The 17,360-nt window shown below is 43.3% G+C and overlaps 1 protein-coding gene across 1 annotated transcript; it reads right to left on the bottom strand.

Annotated features, from left to right (window-relative positions):
- Nucleotides 1-5,418: 5,418 nt before the first annotated feature.
- Nucleotides 5,419-11,083, bottom strand: ccn5 (cellular communication network factor 5). Its single transcript, XM_076275833.1, has 5 exons — nt 10,696-11,083; nt 9,098-9,314; nt 8,487-8,735; nt 7,084-7,298; nt 5,419-6,809 (listed from the first exon to the last, which is right to left on the bottom strand). The coding sequence occupies exons 1-5, from the start codon at nt 10,762-10,764 to the stop codon at nt 6,516-6,518; spliced, it is 1,044 nt and encodes a 347-aa protein (XP_076131948.1). The 5' UTR covers nt 10,765-11,083; the 3' UTR covers nt 5,419-6,515.
- Nucleotides 11,084-17,360: the final 6,277 nt, after the last annotated feature.

The raw sequence follows: 17,360 nt of genomic DNA, 5'->3' as shown, positions 1-17,360 counted from the left end.
TTTAGCGACTTTTGGCCGTCCCTGCGACTGAAAAGTGTATCTAGCGACTGACAACAAATCTGGCGACTTCTTTGTGTGTCTGGCGACTTTTGTTTTGTATTTGCGTTATCCTTCGGTTTGCCTAGGCTGACTGCAGCAGCAGCTCAAAGCGTGAGAAAAATCTTCTCGCAAAGATGGCAACCTGTTTTGTTGTTGAAACGTCAGAACATCTCCCCTCTCATGCCTGTTTCGTTAGTGAATTACATTGCGAACTTGCCCAAAGCGTTGCCCCATGATTATAAAAGGAATGACTGGCCTATATATAGTATCAGCCTTTTTTATTACAAGGAAGTAGATGTTCTATAGATCTAAGCTCAGACAACGCTCATTGGAAGGTGCAGCAACTTCGGGTGAAATTACAACAAGAGAGTCAACGAGACGAGAGCAATGACATGATGACAGGGAAACAGCGACACGCTTGCCAGCATCGTTCAACAATTGAACAAAGGAAGTAGGCTACAACTTCATTCACAAGCAAAGCAGATAGTTAATCGAACATACATGTTAGAAAAACGTATAACATTCGTTTAGGCAATGTAGGCCTAGCTTCATGTTGTCAATGCAAGTTGATGCAGGACTGTCGGCTGAGTTCTATCGCTCTGTCCGAGTGACATTTTAAGCCTATATTATGTAGCCTAAATATATCCAAAATATAGCCATTGCCGTAAGGGTAGCCTGCATTGCGTGTAGGCTACTCTATGGTCACGTTATAATCAGACTTCAAGCAGTGCAAAGTAGATGCAGCAGTGAATAGGTTGGAAATGACTGCTTTTCAGCCACCTGATGCTCTAGTGTAGTCTTGATAGGCTACAGAAAGTAAAGTGTAGCCTATCAATAAATGGGTATTTCCCAGAATTGGGGCCTATTTCTGTCCACAGGGTGTAATTCTATTAAAAACACATTAAATCTAATAATGTTTAGCATCACTAATTAGTATAAAGAAAAACAAGCCTAGACTTTTTTAATGGTTGCTCCTACTCATGATTTAGACACATTTTATTGGTGTTTTATGGTACAATATCAGTGTTTTGGTGTTGTCCGCAACCAGAGTTTTCACATATTGTGCCATATCTCAAACATTATTTATCAAAAATTCATTTAAAAAATCATGCATATGAATTAAATGTTATCTGAACTTATGAACTGCATGCACACATTATGCATATATATGCATTTCCTGCTTTATTTTGCTTAATGTTTACCTGTCCCATGGTTTAGCCGTCATTACCAGCACACTCTACATAAAGGCACTTTGCTACTGTTTTTTCATCAAAAAAATATTTGGTAACCATGGTCACCTATTATCACAGTGGAATACATGGGTGTCAAGCAGAAAGATTGATGCCTTGATGTCCAGAAACATAAGAAAATCTACTCTTTATCCCTCGTTTTGGGCATGTACACTTATTATGTGTCATTACCATACGCATTGTATTTCTGTATTTTTGAATATTCCTGAAATTTTAAAATGACTTTAATAGTTTAAATGATGTACATTACATGTAGAAAGCTAGCTACACTTGCATGGTGATCATTTTTGCTTCTCAGGGTAGTTTTTCGGTATAAATGTCATCACCAGCACAGTCATTACCAGCACATTATAGCTTGAAATGTAGTGGTAATGACGACTGTGTTGGTGATGACATTTTTGCAGATACATTTAAAGTACTCTTTTTAAAAGAAATAAGTTTTTTTTTTCACAAAGTCAGTTCAACTTGGGTTTCTAAATTATAAACATTTAATTGCAATAGATTACGATCAGTGATTTGTCATCACCGCAACAAATGTCATTACCAGAACTGCAATGTCATCACCATCACCATGCATATTTTTGCCAATAGATTATGTATAAATTACAATAAATGACATTAATTAGATATTTTTGACAATGTTGGACAGTCTAAATTGCCACTGGATGAAAACAGATATGATATATGGCATTTATTTCAAATAAATGAAATTCCAAGCCAGGGTCGAGTGAAAAAATCAAAAAATAAGATACTTAAACGACTATAATTCATGTTGTAAGTAATATTCAACAATTCTAATAAGTTCAAGATAAAAATAGACTTCATGTGAAACCATAATTGATCATTGATTGATCATTGATTGACCATTTCATCTTTAAAATGTACATATTACATGATGTGATGGTAATGACATTTACCTGAAAAATGACAAAAAATCATAAATTCCCTTATATTGTGGTCTCAACCAAGCTCACAAGGTTACTCCTATCAAAATGACTAATAATTTGATGCATACCAATTAGTAAAATTTTGAATTTTATTTTTCAAAATTTCAGTAACCCAAATAGGCCCGAAATCTGAGAAATGCCCAAATATACAAGTATATTAAATCAAATATATTTAAACTAGGCGCTTAAAGTTGCCTATATGAGTAGGAGAAAAGCAAACAGGAGTAAAAGGGAATTAAAGGGCCATCACCGTTTTTTTTTTTTTTTGGGGGGGGGGGGGGGTAGGCCGTGCTTACGTAATTAATATGCAATGACTTTTGGAGCTGGCTTTAGCTACTTTTCATTTGAAATAGTTGGCAACACTGCATACACGTACACGTAAGGGCCACACACACACACACACACATCCATGCACACAAGTAGAAGGGGGGCAAAGGGCAAGCCACTGAACATGACCTTTAAACAACCCCAGCTTTTATGCTGTCAAGCACGCACACACACACACACACAAACACACAATCACACAAACAGCTGACAATGTCCCAACTAGTAAACCTGAGTAAGTAGTAGCTCACACTCTGTGCTACTGTGATATGAGAACATTACTTACTTGCTCTAATTTCCAGTGTAGCATGTTATTTGAAACCAAAGCAGACCTCATAAATTATGTTTCTTAAAATAAAGTTTATGAGGAGCCCCTAGGGATGATTGGCAGACGTCACTCCACTTTCACTAATTCACTTCCACTTTCAAGGAGATTTCAACCTGCCTTACGTCACAAACTCCGGAACAGCAGAGCATCCCACCTCCTCTCCATTCTTCTCCATTTAACCAATAGCTCTAAGCTAGCATTAGCTCTTAGCCACCGGAGGTGTGAGTGGACATTGCACATCTGCTATAGGAAGCCCATGATCATGGCAAAAACAAGTCAAAGATGTGTATTATTAGTACTCTAAATATATCACTCTAATAGTGAAGTAGGTGAAGTAGCTAGTGAATCATCAAAACAGTGAACGACAGAGTCAATTCAAAGTGTAGCCTACTGAAGAGGGCAAAGAGGTCTGAGTTTCATCAGTCCTGAAGACAAGGTGCTGTGAGAACTCTGATAACACTTCCCCCTAACAGGTAAGTTGAATATTTTCTCTAAAAATTGCACAGGAGCAGAGACTGGAGAGCCATGATAGCTGTGCTGGGCCTGGGGGAGTTTAGAACATCAGTATTGATTCTCACAGGGAAGAGAGGGGAAATCCAAAGAGTCACATGACCAGGAGAATGCCTCAGTTGGGTGTCTGAGCGACTCACAGCTGCTCTGGTGAAAGACAGCCCTCATGTGATGTACATCTGCTGTAAATGCAACATTCTGCCACTCCGGTGTCAAATCTGAGAGCGGAGTGAAGGGCAACACCATGCAGCCTAATGCAAAGAAAAACATATTTCCCATTAGGACTGGATGTGCACATGTCGGTAGCTGGCAGGTATAATAGCATATCTGATATGATATGAGAGCTGGTCTAATCAGGTGAAGTTTATTGAAGTTGATGTTTATAGAGACCTGTCAATTGCTTTGGGAAAACACATTAGTTAAAAATAATCACACGAGTAGTAAATTCAAAGTAAAGTTTCAATTATTTTAAGTTTTCAATCCCCATGTATAAATGCTAGTCTAGATTCTATGCAAGCATCCAGTTCTGTGCTCATGTATAATTTTGTGCTTTGACTGCTTTTGCATGTGTCCAGTATGAATGGCTTATTTTCTTAGGGTTTCATCAGGTCCCTTTGCACAGGTGTATAATCAAGCACCATGCAGTCTAAGTGCTTGATTTTATACACCTGTGGAAAGGGGCCTGATGAAACCCATGAATTGACGCAGGTAATGTAAATAATAACATGTGAAATGCCCATTTTAGAAAGCATGCTTAGAATTTAATGTTAATCCCAAAACATTCACAAGACACTGCTTCTCAGAAGATGACCTGTTTGAGATATAAACCTGGACACTTCCACCAGAGGGCAGCCTTTCCTTATGTCTGTGTGAAGGTTACGCTTGTTAAAGTAGTTTCGGAGGGACTACAGAGCAAACCCCTCCACTGCAGTTATCCAATAAGTTCATCATTTGAGGTTGTATGCCTTTGGAATATCTACCATATGCTGTGCACCCGGACAAGTTAAATGAAGTCTAATATTTGAGGATGGATTTTGGATTACCTCCTAAAAGTTTATTAACTCAATCCATTTAAGCTAATAATTATTTGGATTTAGATTTAAAGCAATTTAAGGAAATTAAGCCGATAGCCTACTAGCAATCGAATTAATTTCACTGGAGTTAAAAATAGCATTTTCCTAACACGTAGCTTCCTCTCTCACATTGGATGATTCACAGTAGCAAATAAGAAAATAGAAGTGTATTGGACAGCCGTCAGCAGGGAAGTCATAAATGGACAAGACAGCTGGGTAAAAGGCCTAAATGGAGACATCTACAGATGTGCTGATCAAAGATACCAAGTAATCAGGTTTACATTGAGAGCAGGGCAGTTTTCGCAATTGGTTATAATGGTTACCCCAACAATACACCTCAAAGGTGCACCTAAAGATATTTATCATGCTAATAAGCTGTTCATGCATGCACACGAGTGGCCAGACAGGTCTGGGAGTAAGAAGACATTATAAAAAAACTTAAATATTTTGTTTAGATTGACTGTGAGTGCTTACAGTGTTGTCCAAGCACAAGAATAAGACACACCCAAATTATAAGGGTAGGCTATTTTAGTGAAACTTTACAAAACATACATAGAAACAAACGTAGTTGTTACGTTTCATTAATCTTGCTTAGTATCATAATATTTATGATTATTATGGAATTAATTATAAATCAATATAGGATTAAATAGTTATGTATTAATTATGTATTACTTGTTATATTATATTACATTAGCCTACAATACATTACATTATATCACATATTGTTATATTATGTATTATATAATTCATTGATCTATGATTGTGGAAATAGGTAACACTTAAACAATTTATTTACTAAGTTGTGCCAAATAATTATTTCAAGTAGGTTTGACTGTTGAGGATTACAGTTATAGTTTCACATCAGCTCCATATGTGCTTTCCTTTGTGATATTCAAACAAGAGAAATTTATGCCAAATGTGTGCAAGGTATGTCTGAGATGAAGTTCATAATGAAACAGAAATAATGTGTTTTATTAATGATGTGCACACACACTATTTACAGATATAAAAGATATTACATGACACTACAACATAAAAGCAAAACATTCATACACTCTGTGTAAACAATATTGAAGGTATTACACGTCATGCTTCATTTACAGTGCATTTTATGGCATGACATACAGTAATTTTCAAATTTACATGTCACATTGACTGTGCTACAACTCCTATCTTCCAGTTCTCTATCAAAGAAAAAAGAAAAACCTAAACAAAAAACAAAATGATACCAAGGTCATCCCTAAAGTGTGTAAAGTGTTCCTCAGCTTTGGAACACTCGTGCCAATGGTGGCATGATCCTCAGAAGGATGTTATATGTACATTATATTTGAGGAAGACCAAGACCTCCTAGGATACAGCACAAAAATCAAGGGATCTCAAGGCCTTATTACAGTAAATATTATTCTGTTTTATCAAAGGTAAGGAACAAAATATAACTTTGAAATCATTTCAATATGCCATATTCATATAAGTTCATTGCAGACACAAACCTTTGTATGCAAATTAGTGCAATGCACATCATAGATTATAGGGTAGTTAGCAGGCTCTCGCTGAAAACCTTTCATCGCCGTTTTATGATGTGTCCAGATTATACTACAGAAATGCCGTCTTGAAAACAACTTTAATAAAGCAAACAGGTTCAGTTTTGGCCCCACTGCATAGTTTAACGGTCAGAGATCATTTTTATAGGCCTGCACAGATATCTGTCGATCTGGCCTGATGATGAGGAGGACCAGAGGCAGCGCTTGGTCCAGTCTCTCTCTGAGAATCTGCTTTTTGGGGCTCTGCTCCCTCCTCTCATCTCCTCTGAAGCTGCTAAGCATCAAGTAAATAGTGCCAGGACACACACACACAGCCGCTTATCTCCACGCACAACGGATGATTCCAGTCATGTGATGTTGACCTCGCGAGTGCCATTGTCAGTGGATGCTAATGTCCCTGATAATGACCTGGGATTTTACATTCAAAAACACCCTGTCCTATCCTCACAGTCAGTCATGTCTCGCTCTCCCACCACGTGGCAGAGTAGGGTGGTGATGCTCTACGGCCAGTAGGCAGCAGGACTCCTCCGTGTTTGCCTGCGGTCGGGCGCCGGTGCTGGGCAGTTGCGGTGGCAGACGCAGGACTTGATGGTCATGACGCTAAGGCGCACCGGTGGCCCGTGCGGGCACCGGAAGGTGACGGGCACGGTGGTGGTGTGGTGTGGCGTGCAGCAGCGTCCGTCCAAGCACAGGCCGCAGTAACGGGGCAGGAAAACACGCGTGCTGACACAGCCGCGGTGCCTGAGACGTACATGGGCTGTCGCACGCACACTCGACTGGCACCCCCGCCGCCACTGAAACACAAAAAAGGAGGGCATGTTCACTACAGGAATCATATAAGAATAATGAGGAAGTAACATAACTACTCTTTGGCTTCAAAGACTATACATCCCAGTGTGCCTTTGGGCAGTATCTGCTGAAACACATAAAAGAAAGACATCTTCATAACACGACCCATCTTAAAGTGAGGAGACAACATGGTGACTCTTTGACTACCCTTGACAGGACTACACATCCCAGTATGCCTTGGGGCAGTATCTGCTTGGCTGGCCATGGTCGCACACTCACCGCTGGGCCTTGCGGGGGGCGTAGGTTACAGGGCCGGACGGTGCAGAGACGTGTCTGTCTCTCCAGGCGGCACGCTGCATTCTGGTTGGTGAGGCGTGTGGAGACGCCGGGTCCACAGGTGCGTGAGCATGCACTCCACTCAGTGCTGTGGTCCAAGCAGCCAGGAGACGGATTGAGTCGGGGTCCGGGGAGAACGCCCCACGCCATGCCTGATGCTGCAGGACACACACACACACACACAGGGACACGCGTCAGTACACAATGCAATACACTACTCTGACCACTCAGAGTATAAGTATATATACTGTTTGATCCCAGATGGGTTCAGATGAATGCACTACTACACACTTATACATATACAAACACACACACACACACACAAACACACACACACACACACACACACAGGCAGACATTACTCACACTTTTCTCTTAATTGAGAAAGTGTTCGTCATGGTCAAAGAATCATGACTCATCTATTTTTGGCCTTTCCTGCCTGAAGGTATAATAGTGTGTATTTGAGTGTTGATTGATGAACGTTGGAAATTGATGCATGTTTTGAAAGTGGGCTCTACGCATCTGGACGTCTGCCTGAATGCCTGTGAGCCATCACTTGACACTTCAGCGCCTCAGGACGCAGACCCAGACAGCCTTACATAAATCTGACACAACTCAAACAGACGCTTCGCTAATTGCCTCCTTCCTCTTTTCACGGGGTGGAGCCGGGTGCAATCTGGTGATGCTAACTGCACCCGCCACGAGCCAGAATGGCAGCTATTTCTGTCGCTGGCCCAGACCGCAGTTGTTCGGTAGACGCTGGCGGGAATATAAAAACAACAGTGTCGTGAGGAGGAGAGCTCGGCACAGATTGAATATCCTGAGTCATACGTAATAATAATCAGCCCGCTGCCGCTGGCTCGCCTGGCGCCTCACCGCGCTCCTCTCCGCTCCGCTCCGCTCCTCTCCTCTCCTCTCCTCTCCGCTCCTCTCCTCTCCTCTCCTCTCCTCTCCTCTCCTCTCCTCTCCTTTCCTCTCCGCTCCTCTCCTCTCCTCTCCTCTCCTGCTCTGTGGGAAAGTGCTCAGAACAAAATGTACTGTTCTTGTTCTTGGGAGCCGGGGTGACATGGTTGGGCCTTGCCAGATGTTTGGAAGGTGGTTTTGATGTTTTCGCTAACCTCTGTTTGCAGGGGTGGAGGGGGTGGTTTATGACTGTATAAAACAGGCACGGGCTGTTTATGAGTCAGGGAGATGTGTGTTTCCTGGAAGTGTCTGGTTGGATTCTAGGCAAAAATTTGGGGCTCAGTTTTTAAAGAACCTCTGGTGTGTGTGTGTGTGTGTGTGTGTGTGTGTGTGTGTGTGTGTATGGTGAGTATATGGTGTGCATGTTGTGTGTGTGTGTGTACCTGCATGTCCATCCTGTGGGATGTTGTTGTCCATGGTGTCACACACCCACTGTTGGCAGCAGGAGCCCTGCAGCAGCCTGCGCTGGGGGTGTGGGCAGTCAGGGCTGGGCACACGCATGTCCTCTGGGCACAGCGACACGCAGGTCACACCGCCACCCGCACAGCGGCACTGCATGGCACAGGACGGCTGGAACACCTGGCCCTCCGTATACTGTACTCCGTTCATCTCACAGCCCAGCTCGTCCTCACCTGCACACGTATCACACACACACACACACACATACACAAACGCACACACACACACGTACAAGCACGCACACACACACACACACACACACACACACATACATGCATATAAGTGGACAAATAAACACAAACATACATAGTGATTATTAGACACGAGTCCAGACATTGTTGTGGTTGTGGGATATTCGTGGGCCATTGTTGTGATAGACAGCCAGTGGTGTAACATGCAGCAGTAGCTTGATGACTGATGGTGACCAGGTGACCTGGATTGTAAGTTTTCTGGATGCAGATATGTGTTCACTATGTGGCCTGTCCTCTGGCAGCGCTTCAGAAATGTGCCCAGGCAGGCATAGGCTGGTACTTACTCACACACTCCCCTGGGTCACCAGGGAAGCTGGCACTGTAGTCGCATGCCAGTCTCTTCTTGGTGTCGCAGGGGTTGGCGTCACTGCAGGTCTCACCACGTTGCCGGGCACACACCTGGCAGCACTGGCAGCCGTCCCAGACCAGGGGTACCCCCGCGGGGCAGGCGGGCACCACAGATGGACACTGGCACGACCCCCCACACTGCTGGCTCGAGACCTGTCATAGTAACACAATGCTACTGTGAGCGGGTCACTCATAACCAAGATGGACATTCAGAATCAAGTACACATACTTGTGCACATCACTGTGAACAGGCACACACCTGCTGCTGAGACACACACAAACACTCACACAATCACTCTTCAACGCTATTTTCGGCATTACCCTCTAAACATGGTTACTGTCTCATCATATGTATGCACACACACATGAACACACACACGCACACTAAACATGGTTACTGTCTCATCATATGTACATGTATGCACACACACATGAACACGCACACACACACACACAGTCTGGATTGACACACGGAGACATACAGTATACACATATCAACAGTATTGACAATGCAAAGCTAACTTGATCCTGTATCTAGTACACATAGCATCAGTGGGGGATTCTACATGAGCATCAGGCAGGGGAACTGTAATCAGTGTGTCCCAAACACATATTACAGGTAATCATACTTAAACATTTCCAGATGTTTTTTTTAAGGGAATAGCTCTGCTGGGAGGAGTAATTAAAGGCATTAGGCCTAAGGGGTATAAGGGGTTTTATTATTTATAATTTTCCTCATTAATCAAAAACAGCAACTTAGTATGGCTCAGTGATAGAGCACACATGGTATTGCAAACACACACCCAGCTCCCATACACACAGAGACAGACGTTATGAGAGAGCTTGTGCAATAGTTCCAGTGGTCTAATCCTGCATAAAAATATGTCTCTCATCACTTGGTGCTTTTGGAGCCAATATTCCAAGCCAGTGGCCAAACCGAGATTTTATGCTCGGAGAAGCGGTCATTTCTTTTGAACTGGCCTTTGCAATGCAGAGGAAATGGCTTGAATAGCTGGAATCTGTGAGGACCTGTGTTCACTCTGAAGGCCAGACGGCCGCCGCGTCTCCAAAACTAACATCCTCAACCTGTCCCCACTGCAGGACACTGGCCAGACTGCAAAGCCAAACACCACACATTCCTCTACTCTGCTGGGATGTTGTAATATCAAAAGCATGGAAGCCTGGACGAGGTTAAAAACAAAAGCAATCTCAACATGGTGAGTTCTGACTGATTCCTCTCACACCCACACTTCTCACACAGTATCCTTTTACAGAACTCCAAAGCAGCAACAGTAACCAAGGTATTCTTGGTTAAGACAAGCTAAGACAAGCACAGGGCTATGCTAAACCATGCATCTGCACTACTGTGTTTACAGGTCATCTGGCATACCCACAAGGCCTTGCTATCATATTTTTATCTAGCATCCCCACAAGCCTTTGCTATCCTATTTCTATCTAGCATCCCCACAAGCCCTGACTATCATATTTCTATCTAGCATCCCCATGAGGCCTTGCTACTGATTGCAGCTCTCACCTGTGTGCCCATGAAGAGGAGCAAAGCCCAAGCAACGACACTCGCCCTCATCTGTGTGTGCTTCATCATGGCCAGCTGAGCTTCCCGCTCTCCAACTCACTCTCCCCTCCAGCCAGTGGCACTGTCACTCTGAGTAGAGGCAGCTATTCTCATTCAAAGGAACCTCTGACTGTGGCAGTGTCTGTCTGTCTGTCTATCTCCTCTTTCCTCTGTGTTTCTTCAGCTTGCTGTCCAGCACTCACTCACTAGCTGACTCAAAATGTCTTTATCTCATGAATAATCCCTCACACGCTCTGGCAGTTTCTCTCTCTCTCTCTCTCTCTTTCTTTTTTCCCTCCCCCTGTTTTTCTCTTTCCCTCTGTCTGTCTGTCTGTTTGTCTGTCTCTCTCTCTGTCTTTCCCTCTCTCTCTGTGGAGTGTGGTCCGCCCAAGTGCCGACTGACTTTTATAACCTGCGGCTACTGATGTCACAGCCTGCTGTCTTGTAAACAGCGTCAGGATCGGGAATGTTTCGCATTCCACATTCCTGCTGTTGCATCCAGCTGATCCTTTCCGTTGCCATTACAGCTTCCAGAACTTTCCCATCCCTGGCCACAGCAAAGCGCTCTGCTCTGGGCAGTGTCCAAATACAGCCAGAAAACCCGCAGCCAAGAGCAGAGTGGACAGTGGAGTCTTGTTGTGGATGTTTGTGGCTAAACACCCATTATAACTGACCTATGCGCCAACTGAATTGGAAAAGTCATCTCAGGATTTGGAAGGTTAGCCAGTTAGCATCCACCATCTTTAAAATGGTGTCCCTTAAGAGCTCACTTCCACCCACATTTTTTATATTGTTTTTATAACAATCATTGGTGGACACAAATGCTTGTTGTGGTGGAAGAAATGTCAGTTTTTTCTACTGGAAGGCCACTGGATCAGCCAATCCACATGGACAACATAATTTGTGGCCATCGGTAATGTGCCATCTACTGTCTAATTGGCTTGTTTGTGAAAATGAGGGCGGAAGTGAGAATATGATACCACCATTTTTAAATATGGTGGCAGCCCACTAAGTTTATGGGTCTTTCCATTAGTCTCGTACGCCCACCCGTACGACATGTACGAATGAGTTGCTACCGCAAACGCTGGGGTTTGTAGTCTTTTTGGGAAGAACATGGATGCCACCAGGGCAGCAGCTGTCTCGTTAGTAGGCTACTGGACATTTGTCTAGAACACGAGAACACGTTCCTCATTCTCCCTTGTTGGGTATGGTCAATGTGAATTAATAATAAAAACTTTTTTTAGTAACTCAATTTCGCCTATTTCAATTTCAACAAGTGCTGTCGCGTTTCCCTCGAGCCACGAGGGGTATTAGCAGGCTAGTCATTGTTATTGTTTTGTGCTACATGTAGACTCTTTAGCAAACCGGCTGGAAAACAAATCGTTACATTGTATTGCACGCACAGCAAGACCGTGCAATGCATGAATTGGTGACCGGATTGAGGCAGCAATGTAATCTAGTGTGTAAGAGCATTGCATCGACATTAAAATGACCAACACAGTAGAAAGAAGAAAATACATGTCTTCTCATCTCATCTCGACTATGGGCACAGCCATGTTTGTTGAAAGGTCATTCAACCACCTCGGGGTACCCTCAAGAACTCCGAGGTAAAGGGGACGTGCCTCCGTGAAATGCCACAAGAAAGCAGGTTAACTTACACTTTCCAACTCGGGCAGGGGACTTACGAGACAAATGGAAAGACACAATACTTTGGGCTGAATTAGCTAGTGTAACGGAGGCGAACTGAGCTAGCGTGCTAGTTGCCCGTGTAAATCCTCACATCACATCCCTAACCTTTGAGCGTTCGACTCCCATGCCAGTGTGTGTTGAGGTGTGCGGGTTCAAGGGCCGTGAGCGGCGGACGAATTACGACCTCGGTTAAGGTTGTGCCGTGACCCGGATGAGAGTGAGGATTTAGGGAGGTGAGTGTAACGGAGGCGAACTGAGCTAGCGTGCTAGTTGCCCGTGTAAATCCTCACACCCCTAACCTTAAGAACACTTCTAACCGTTGAGTTGGAAGCCTGGGCTTTTAGCTTAGTGGTTAGAGCGTTCGACTCCTATGCCGGTGTGTGTTGAGGTGTGTGGGTCCGAAGGCCATGAGCAGTGGACGAAATTACGACCTCGGTTACACTAGCATCTACCATCAAAATGAATGGGGTTGGAACTTCCTCCCTCTGTCCAGTTCTGTGTAATACCTCCATGAGTCATCTGTGTTTCATAGTCTCCCCACTATATTAAAGATATATGACTCTTGTAGACTGCAAACCAGGAGTCTCCTGTTACCCATGGTAAATAAACCAAATTAGCATTCCTTAGAAGTGTAAATCCTCAAGACAGGGGGTTGTCTGGGGTAGTGGTACAATTATTTGACAAACCAAAAAGGTCCAAAAAGCTTCTTTGCTCTTATAGATTAGGACGAACTCCACCCCTCACAACATAATGGCTGCAGAAGACCACCATGTAAATGTGTACTTTTAAAGACCACAGTTTACTTTCTCAATAAACAGTTGGATTCCCTGATGTGACCTGTGACCTGATGTGAAACCTTTCGATTGGTTGACCGTGCCAAAACAGTTGCATGCTTGCAGACTTGACATTTGCTTGGACAAACTGAGATGTGTGAAAGATTGTTCTCATTGCTTATGCCTTCCCTCTAGTCTGTGTGTGGTACACCACTGCTTTTGCACATCAACTGCCAGGCGTCCACCAAAAGAAGGTGATGGCGAATCATGTGCTTCGTCAGCAGCTACTGTACTAGGCACCTAACAGCACTAACCCAGTATGGCCAGTCCTGTTTGAAAACACAGCCGCCCGACACCCCACACACAGCAGACCTCCTTGAATGAGTGTGGTGCCCTCAAAGAGCCCAGATGCGCCCATGACAATGCAGGGTGGGCCGTCTTAAAAATAGCACGGAGGCGGTTGATTGGCCGCAGTGGCTCCCAGGAGGATAAATGGAAGCAGATGGGCGTCCCAAGCCAGAGGCTGCCTCCTCGCTGGGGGAGTCGGGAGCTTGGCCTCCGACATTCTGTCCTGCCACTCCAGTGTTTACTTGGACACGCTTACCAAAAATCACAACACTTTGGGACCTGCAGCCCCACTGCAGCATTACTGTAAGGGCTTGGCACAAAGGTAGCCATTCACAGTCAAACACAATGGGCTCATTCAGAGGCAAAGGAGACTTGTGTTGTTATGTCACCATACGCATGCTGGGGTCATTTCATTTGGACTCTTTATCTTTACACTTACAGAATGTGGGGCAAAGCAACCAAAATATTATCTGTACCATAAATGTGTTAGAGTTGCATCGGGATGAAAGGGAAGGAGCCAGCTCTGATAGATGTTCTCCGGTAATAACAGAGCTGGATTGCATGGAATTACACCGCACGGATCATGTTTTCCATGGATATTGTTTCTGTGTATACAGGGTGGAGGAAATCCAGTAACTTTCTGCTGTTGCTGCACAATGGTTTTCATGATGGGAAAAATATTCATCAAGCAGTTGGAAGCCTTTGTTAAAAGCGCAGGATGTTACCTGCAGTTATTGCTGCCATTCATATGCCCTCTCCTACGTTGATGGACATTTCCTTCTTCCTGACTTCTAATTGGTCCTTTCACTCTCAATCTGCAATTGGTTGGCAATTTTGAGTTCTACTGGAAGTTCAACTGCTGATCTCTCTTTGACGCTTGAGAGACAGATGCAGTTGATTGACTGACTCAAATAGCATTGAAGACATTTTAGGACCAGCTCTAAGGACTGATTATACTCAAATAGATTATTAGACTATTGGAAGCTGATGAGTAAACACTGTGCAAGAAGGTAAACGTCACTACTAAGAATTTTTAACTTTTAAATATACAGTCTTTGTAGTAGAAAAGGCTGTTGTGAATAGTGTTGGAATAGCTTGGTTTCAGACTGTCTGTCCGATTGCCCCCACGTTTTCTTTGAGTTTCTTGCAGTAGATCCACTGCTTATACTCAAATGGCATTTAAGACCATTGGAAGCTCTGGTCAGCTGATGAGTAAACATTGCACATAAATGTAAACATTGCTACTGACAATAGTGCATATTGAGCTTTTAATTCCTCATACTAGAAAGTCTTGTGGTGAAATAACTTGGCCTCAGATTGACTGATGTCAGATTGCCTTCAGGGTTTCGGGGAATATCTGGCAAGACTCTACAAGAAGCATTATCACAATTCCACATCTTTGCCAGGACCCTAACATTCTTGGGATTTATTTATCTGCCAAAACTGCCTCAATGTTCCCCTGTTAAATCAAGCTTTCCTTGTACTTTCCATCCAGGTGAATTTAAATCACCACATTGACCTTGGATTTCAAGAGCTGTCTGGAGTCTTGAATTGAACACTTCTAGGGTGTCTGAGTCTTGTGTCTGTCTGCTCAGACTCACCATGAAGGCCAGACACACAGGAGGACTCAATTAGTATTAAATATTGACCCTCTATAAACACTGGAACAGTTAGGTCGTGTACTTGCCTAACCCAGCATTGTTAAATAGTTGGGTTGATCAGCAGAAATATCATAACTGTCTTGGGGGTTCTAGGAAATTCTGTGTCCACCTGTGGGCTTATCTTCATGTAACACATATTTCATGGTGTTATAGGTCTGTAGATGACAGATAATCTCTAACTGTGTCTGGAGCATATGGGGCCAACTAGGGATTTGTCAGCAAAGGAACATGCATCTCTGTTTGCAGAGATGCATGTTCCCAGGGACTATGTCTATATGCTAATGATACTTGTTTGGGAACCTGGACTTGACATTCTGACAGTAACCAATCAAAACAGGTTTAACCCTTAATGTGAAACGGGATTAGTGCACTCACCATGACCCAGTCAAGTTATCTTATTGCTTTGCCTGTGTTATATAGTGTCCACTTGGCACATACAGTATGATCATATAACTTAACTCAGTAAAAGGAACGAGATGACTTGAATGCATGGGTATGTGTAATGTTGAGTGCACTCATATTTTTTTTTTTGCACTTCTCTTAGCTGTTATAACCAGATGTGATGATCTACTGTAGCATGCACAATATGCATGTAACAAAATACAGGAATGAACTCCCATGTTTTACTAAGTTAGCAAGAAATGCTAGTGTTCCCAGCATCTTAAATGATGCGTAAGAGTCTAATGAGTGAGAGTCTGTAGAAGTTGCAGCCATGTTAAATAACATCACCACCCACTTTAAGCACAGAAAAACAGGAGCTCAGTGTTTACTGACAAGTGGGTCTGTGTGGCTTGGCTTGGGCCAGTTTGTAAGTGAGACATCGTCCCTCCGAGCAGTCAAATGTCAACACAGCCAACTGCACTTCCTCAGCACCAAATAAGAAGGACACACACACACACACACACAACCTGGCTGCACAGTTCAGAGGAGGGCTTGCCGGGTCAAGAATGTTACACAAAACCAAGATATGGTCATATTAGGAAAGTGGGAGCACCTTGTCATTTTAAATCAATGATGCTGACACGGCTCCTCATTACCAGGGCTGGGGTGGGGCTGATTCATCCTTCCAGCTTTAGACCAACGTTGCCAACGTTTGAGTTCTTAAAGAGGAGGGCTGTTATAAACCGGGAACTAATCGTGTTTATTCATCCTGTGGTCTTTTCTCGTGCCAGTCTCTGTTTCAGGATGATTTCTTATTCACCATAATCGGACATGACCATCACCTCTTAGGAGAGACCAGCCCATTGTAAAAATGTAAGTGCAGATGATGTCTGCACTTACTGTCAGTGTCAAATTATCATTGTTGGTAATTAGGGTTGCCAACTTCCTCAACCCCAAATGAGGGACACTTCACTTCAAATGACCCCCCCCCCCCCCCAAAAAAAAAAAATAAATAAATAAATAAATAAAACTAATTTACAAATGGTATATAGCCTATGGTCATTCCACAAACTCTAACATTGTTTGTGCCACATTTAGGCCTATAGCACAATGATAAGTAAATTAAGTTGGTGTAAACAACCTTTATTCCTGTGGAAATAGAAGCATGTAATGATGCTAGCTATATATTTTCTGTTTGCAATTAAAAGTGAATTATGAACCTGGTAGCCACCTAGCTATCTAAGTGGAAAGTGTTTCAATTGGCATAGCCTATCATGTGCTTCATGTTAATGCTTAGTTTAAGGGAAACGGATTATTGAAGACTCACCAATTCCATTACACAAAGGCAATTGACCACTCTTCATATTCTATCAGTCCAAATCACAGTGCGTGCAGCCTATGTCAAAGTGCCCTCACATTTTGTAAATGGTCAGTATAGTGTGAACCGGATAATTCCGCAATCTCCTCGCGTTGTTTTTGTTGTTCTCATGATTTCCTTTTAAAAGTTTCTTATATTAAAAAGGTGAAATCAATTACCAATGATCACAAGCCAGCTGGAAACTTCCACCCTCTCTCCCTCTCGTTCCCAATTAAAACGAGTAGCATAACATTCAAGTTAGATCTGCTGCATAATAGAGAGACTGAGAGGCAGGGATGGATCACTGCACGGGACTACCGGGCCCAGGCCCAGGGGCCCAAGGGGTCAGGGGGCCCTGAAGCCCAAGCCTTTGTATGGAATCATTGCCTCAATATCAACAAATCAGGATGTAGGCTA

Source organism: Alosa pseudoharengus, unplaced genomic scaffold, assembly GCF_046254945.1.
Source record: "Alosa pseudoharengus isolate Yale_2024_CS ecotype anadromous, Long Island Sound unplaced genomic scaffold, YU_APseudo_1.1 YU_APseudo_1.1_scf_9, whole genome shotgun sequence".
In the NCBI taxonomy this organism is placed as follows: domain Eukaryota; kingdom Metazoa; phylum Chordata; class Actinopteri; order Clupeiformes; family Clupeidae; genus Alosa; species Alosa pseudoharengus.
This window is presented reverse-complemented; position numbering and strand designations above follow the sequence as displayed.

Excerpts from the sequence above, each read along its gene's own strand:
- ccn5 (XM_076275833.1), bottom strand. The coding sequence starts at position 10,764 with ATGATGAAGCACACACAGATGAGGGCGAGTGTCGTTGCTTGGGCTTTG. Across the intron at positions 9,315-10,695 it reads TCCTCTTCATGGGCACACAG|GTCTCGAGCCAGCAGTGTGG; the intron begins GTGAGAGCTGCA and ends TTACTATGACAG. Across the intron at positions 8,736-9,097 it reads TGACCCAGGGGAGTGTGTGA|GTGAGGACGAGCTGGGCTGT; the intron begins GTAAGTACCAGC and ends ATACGTGTGCAG.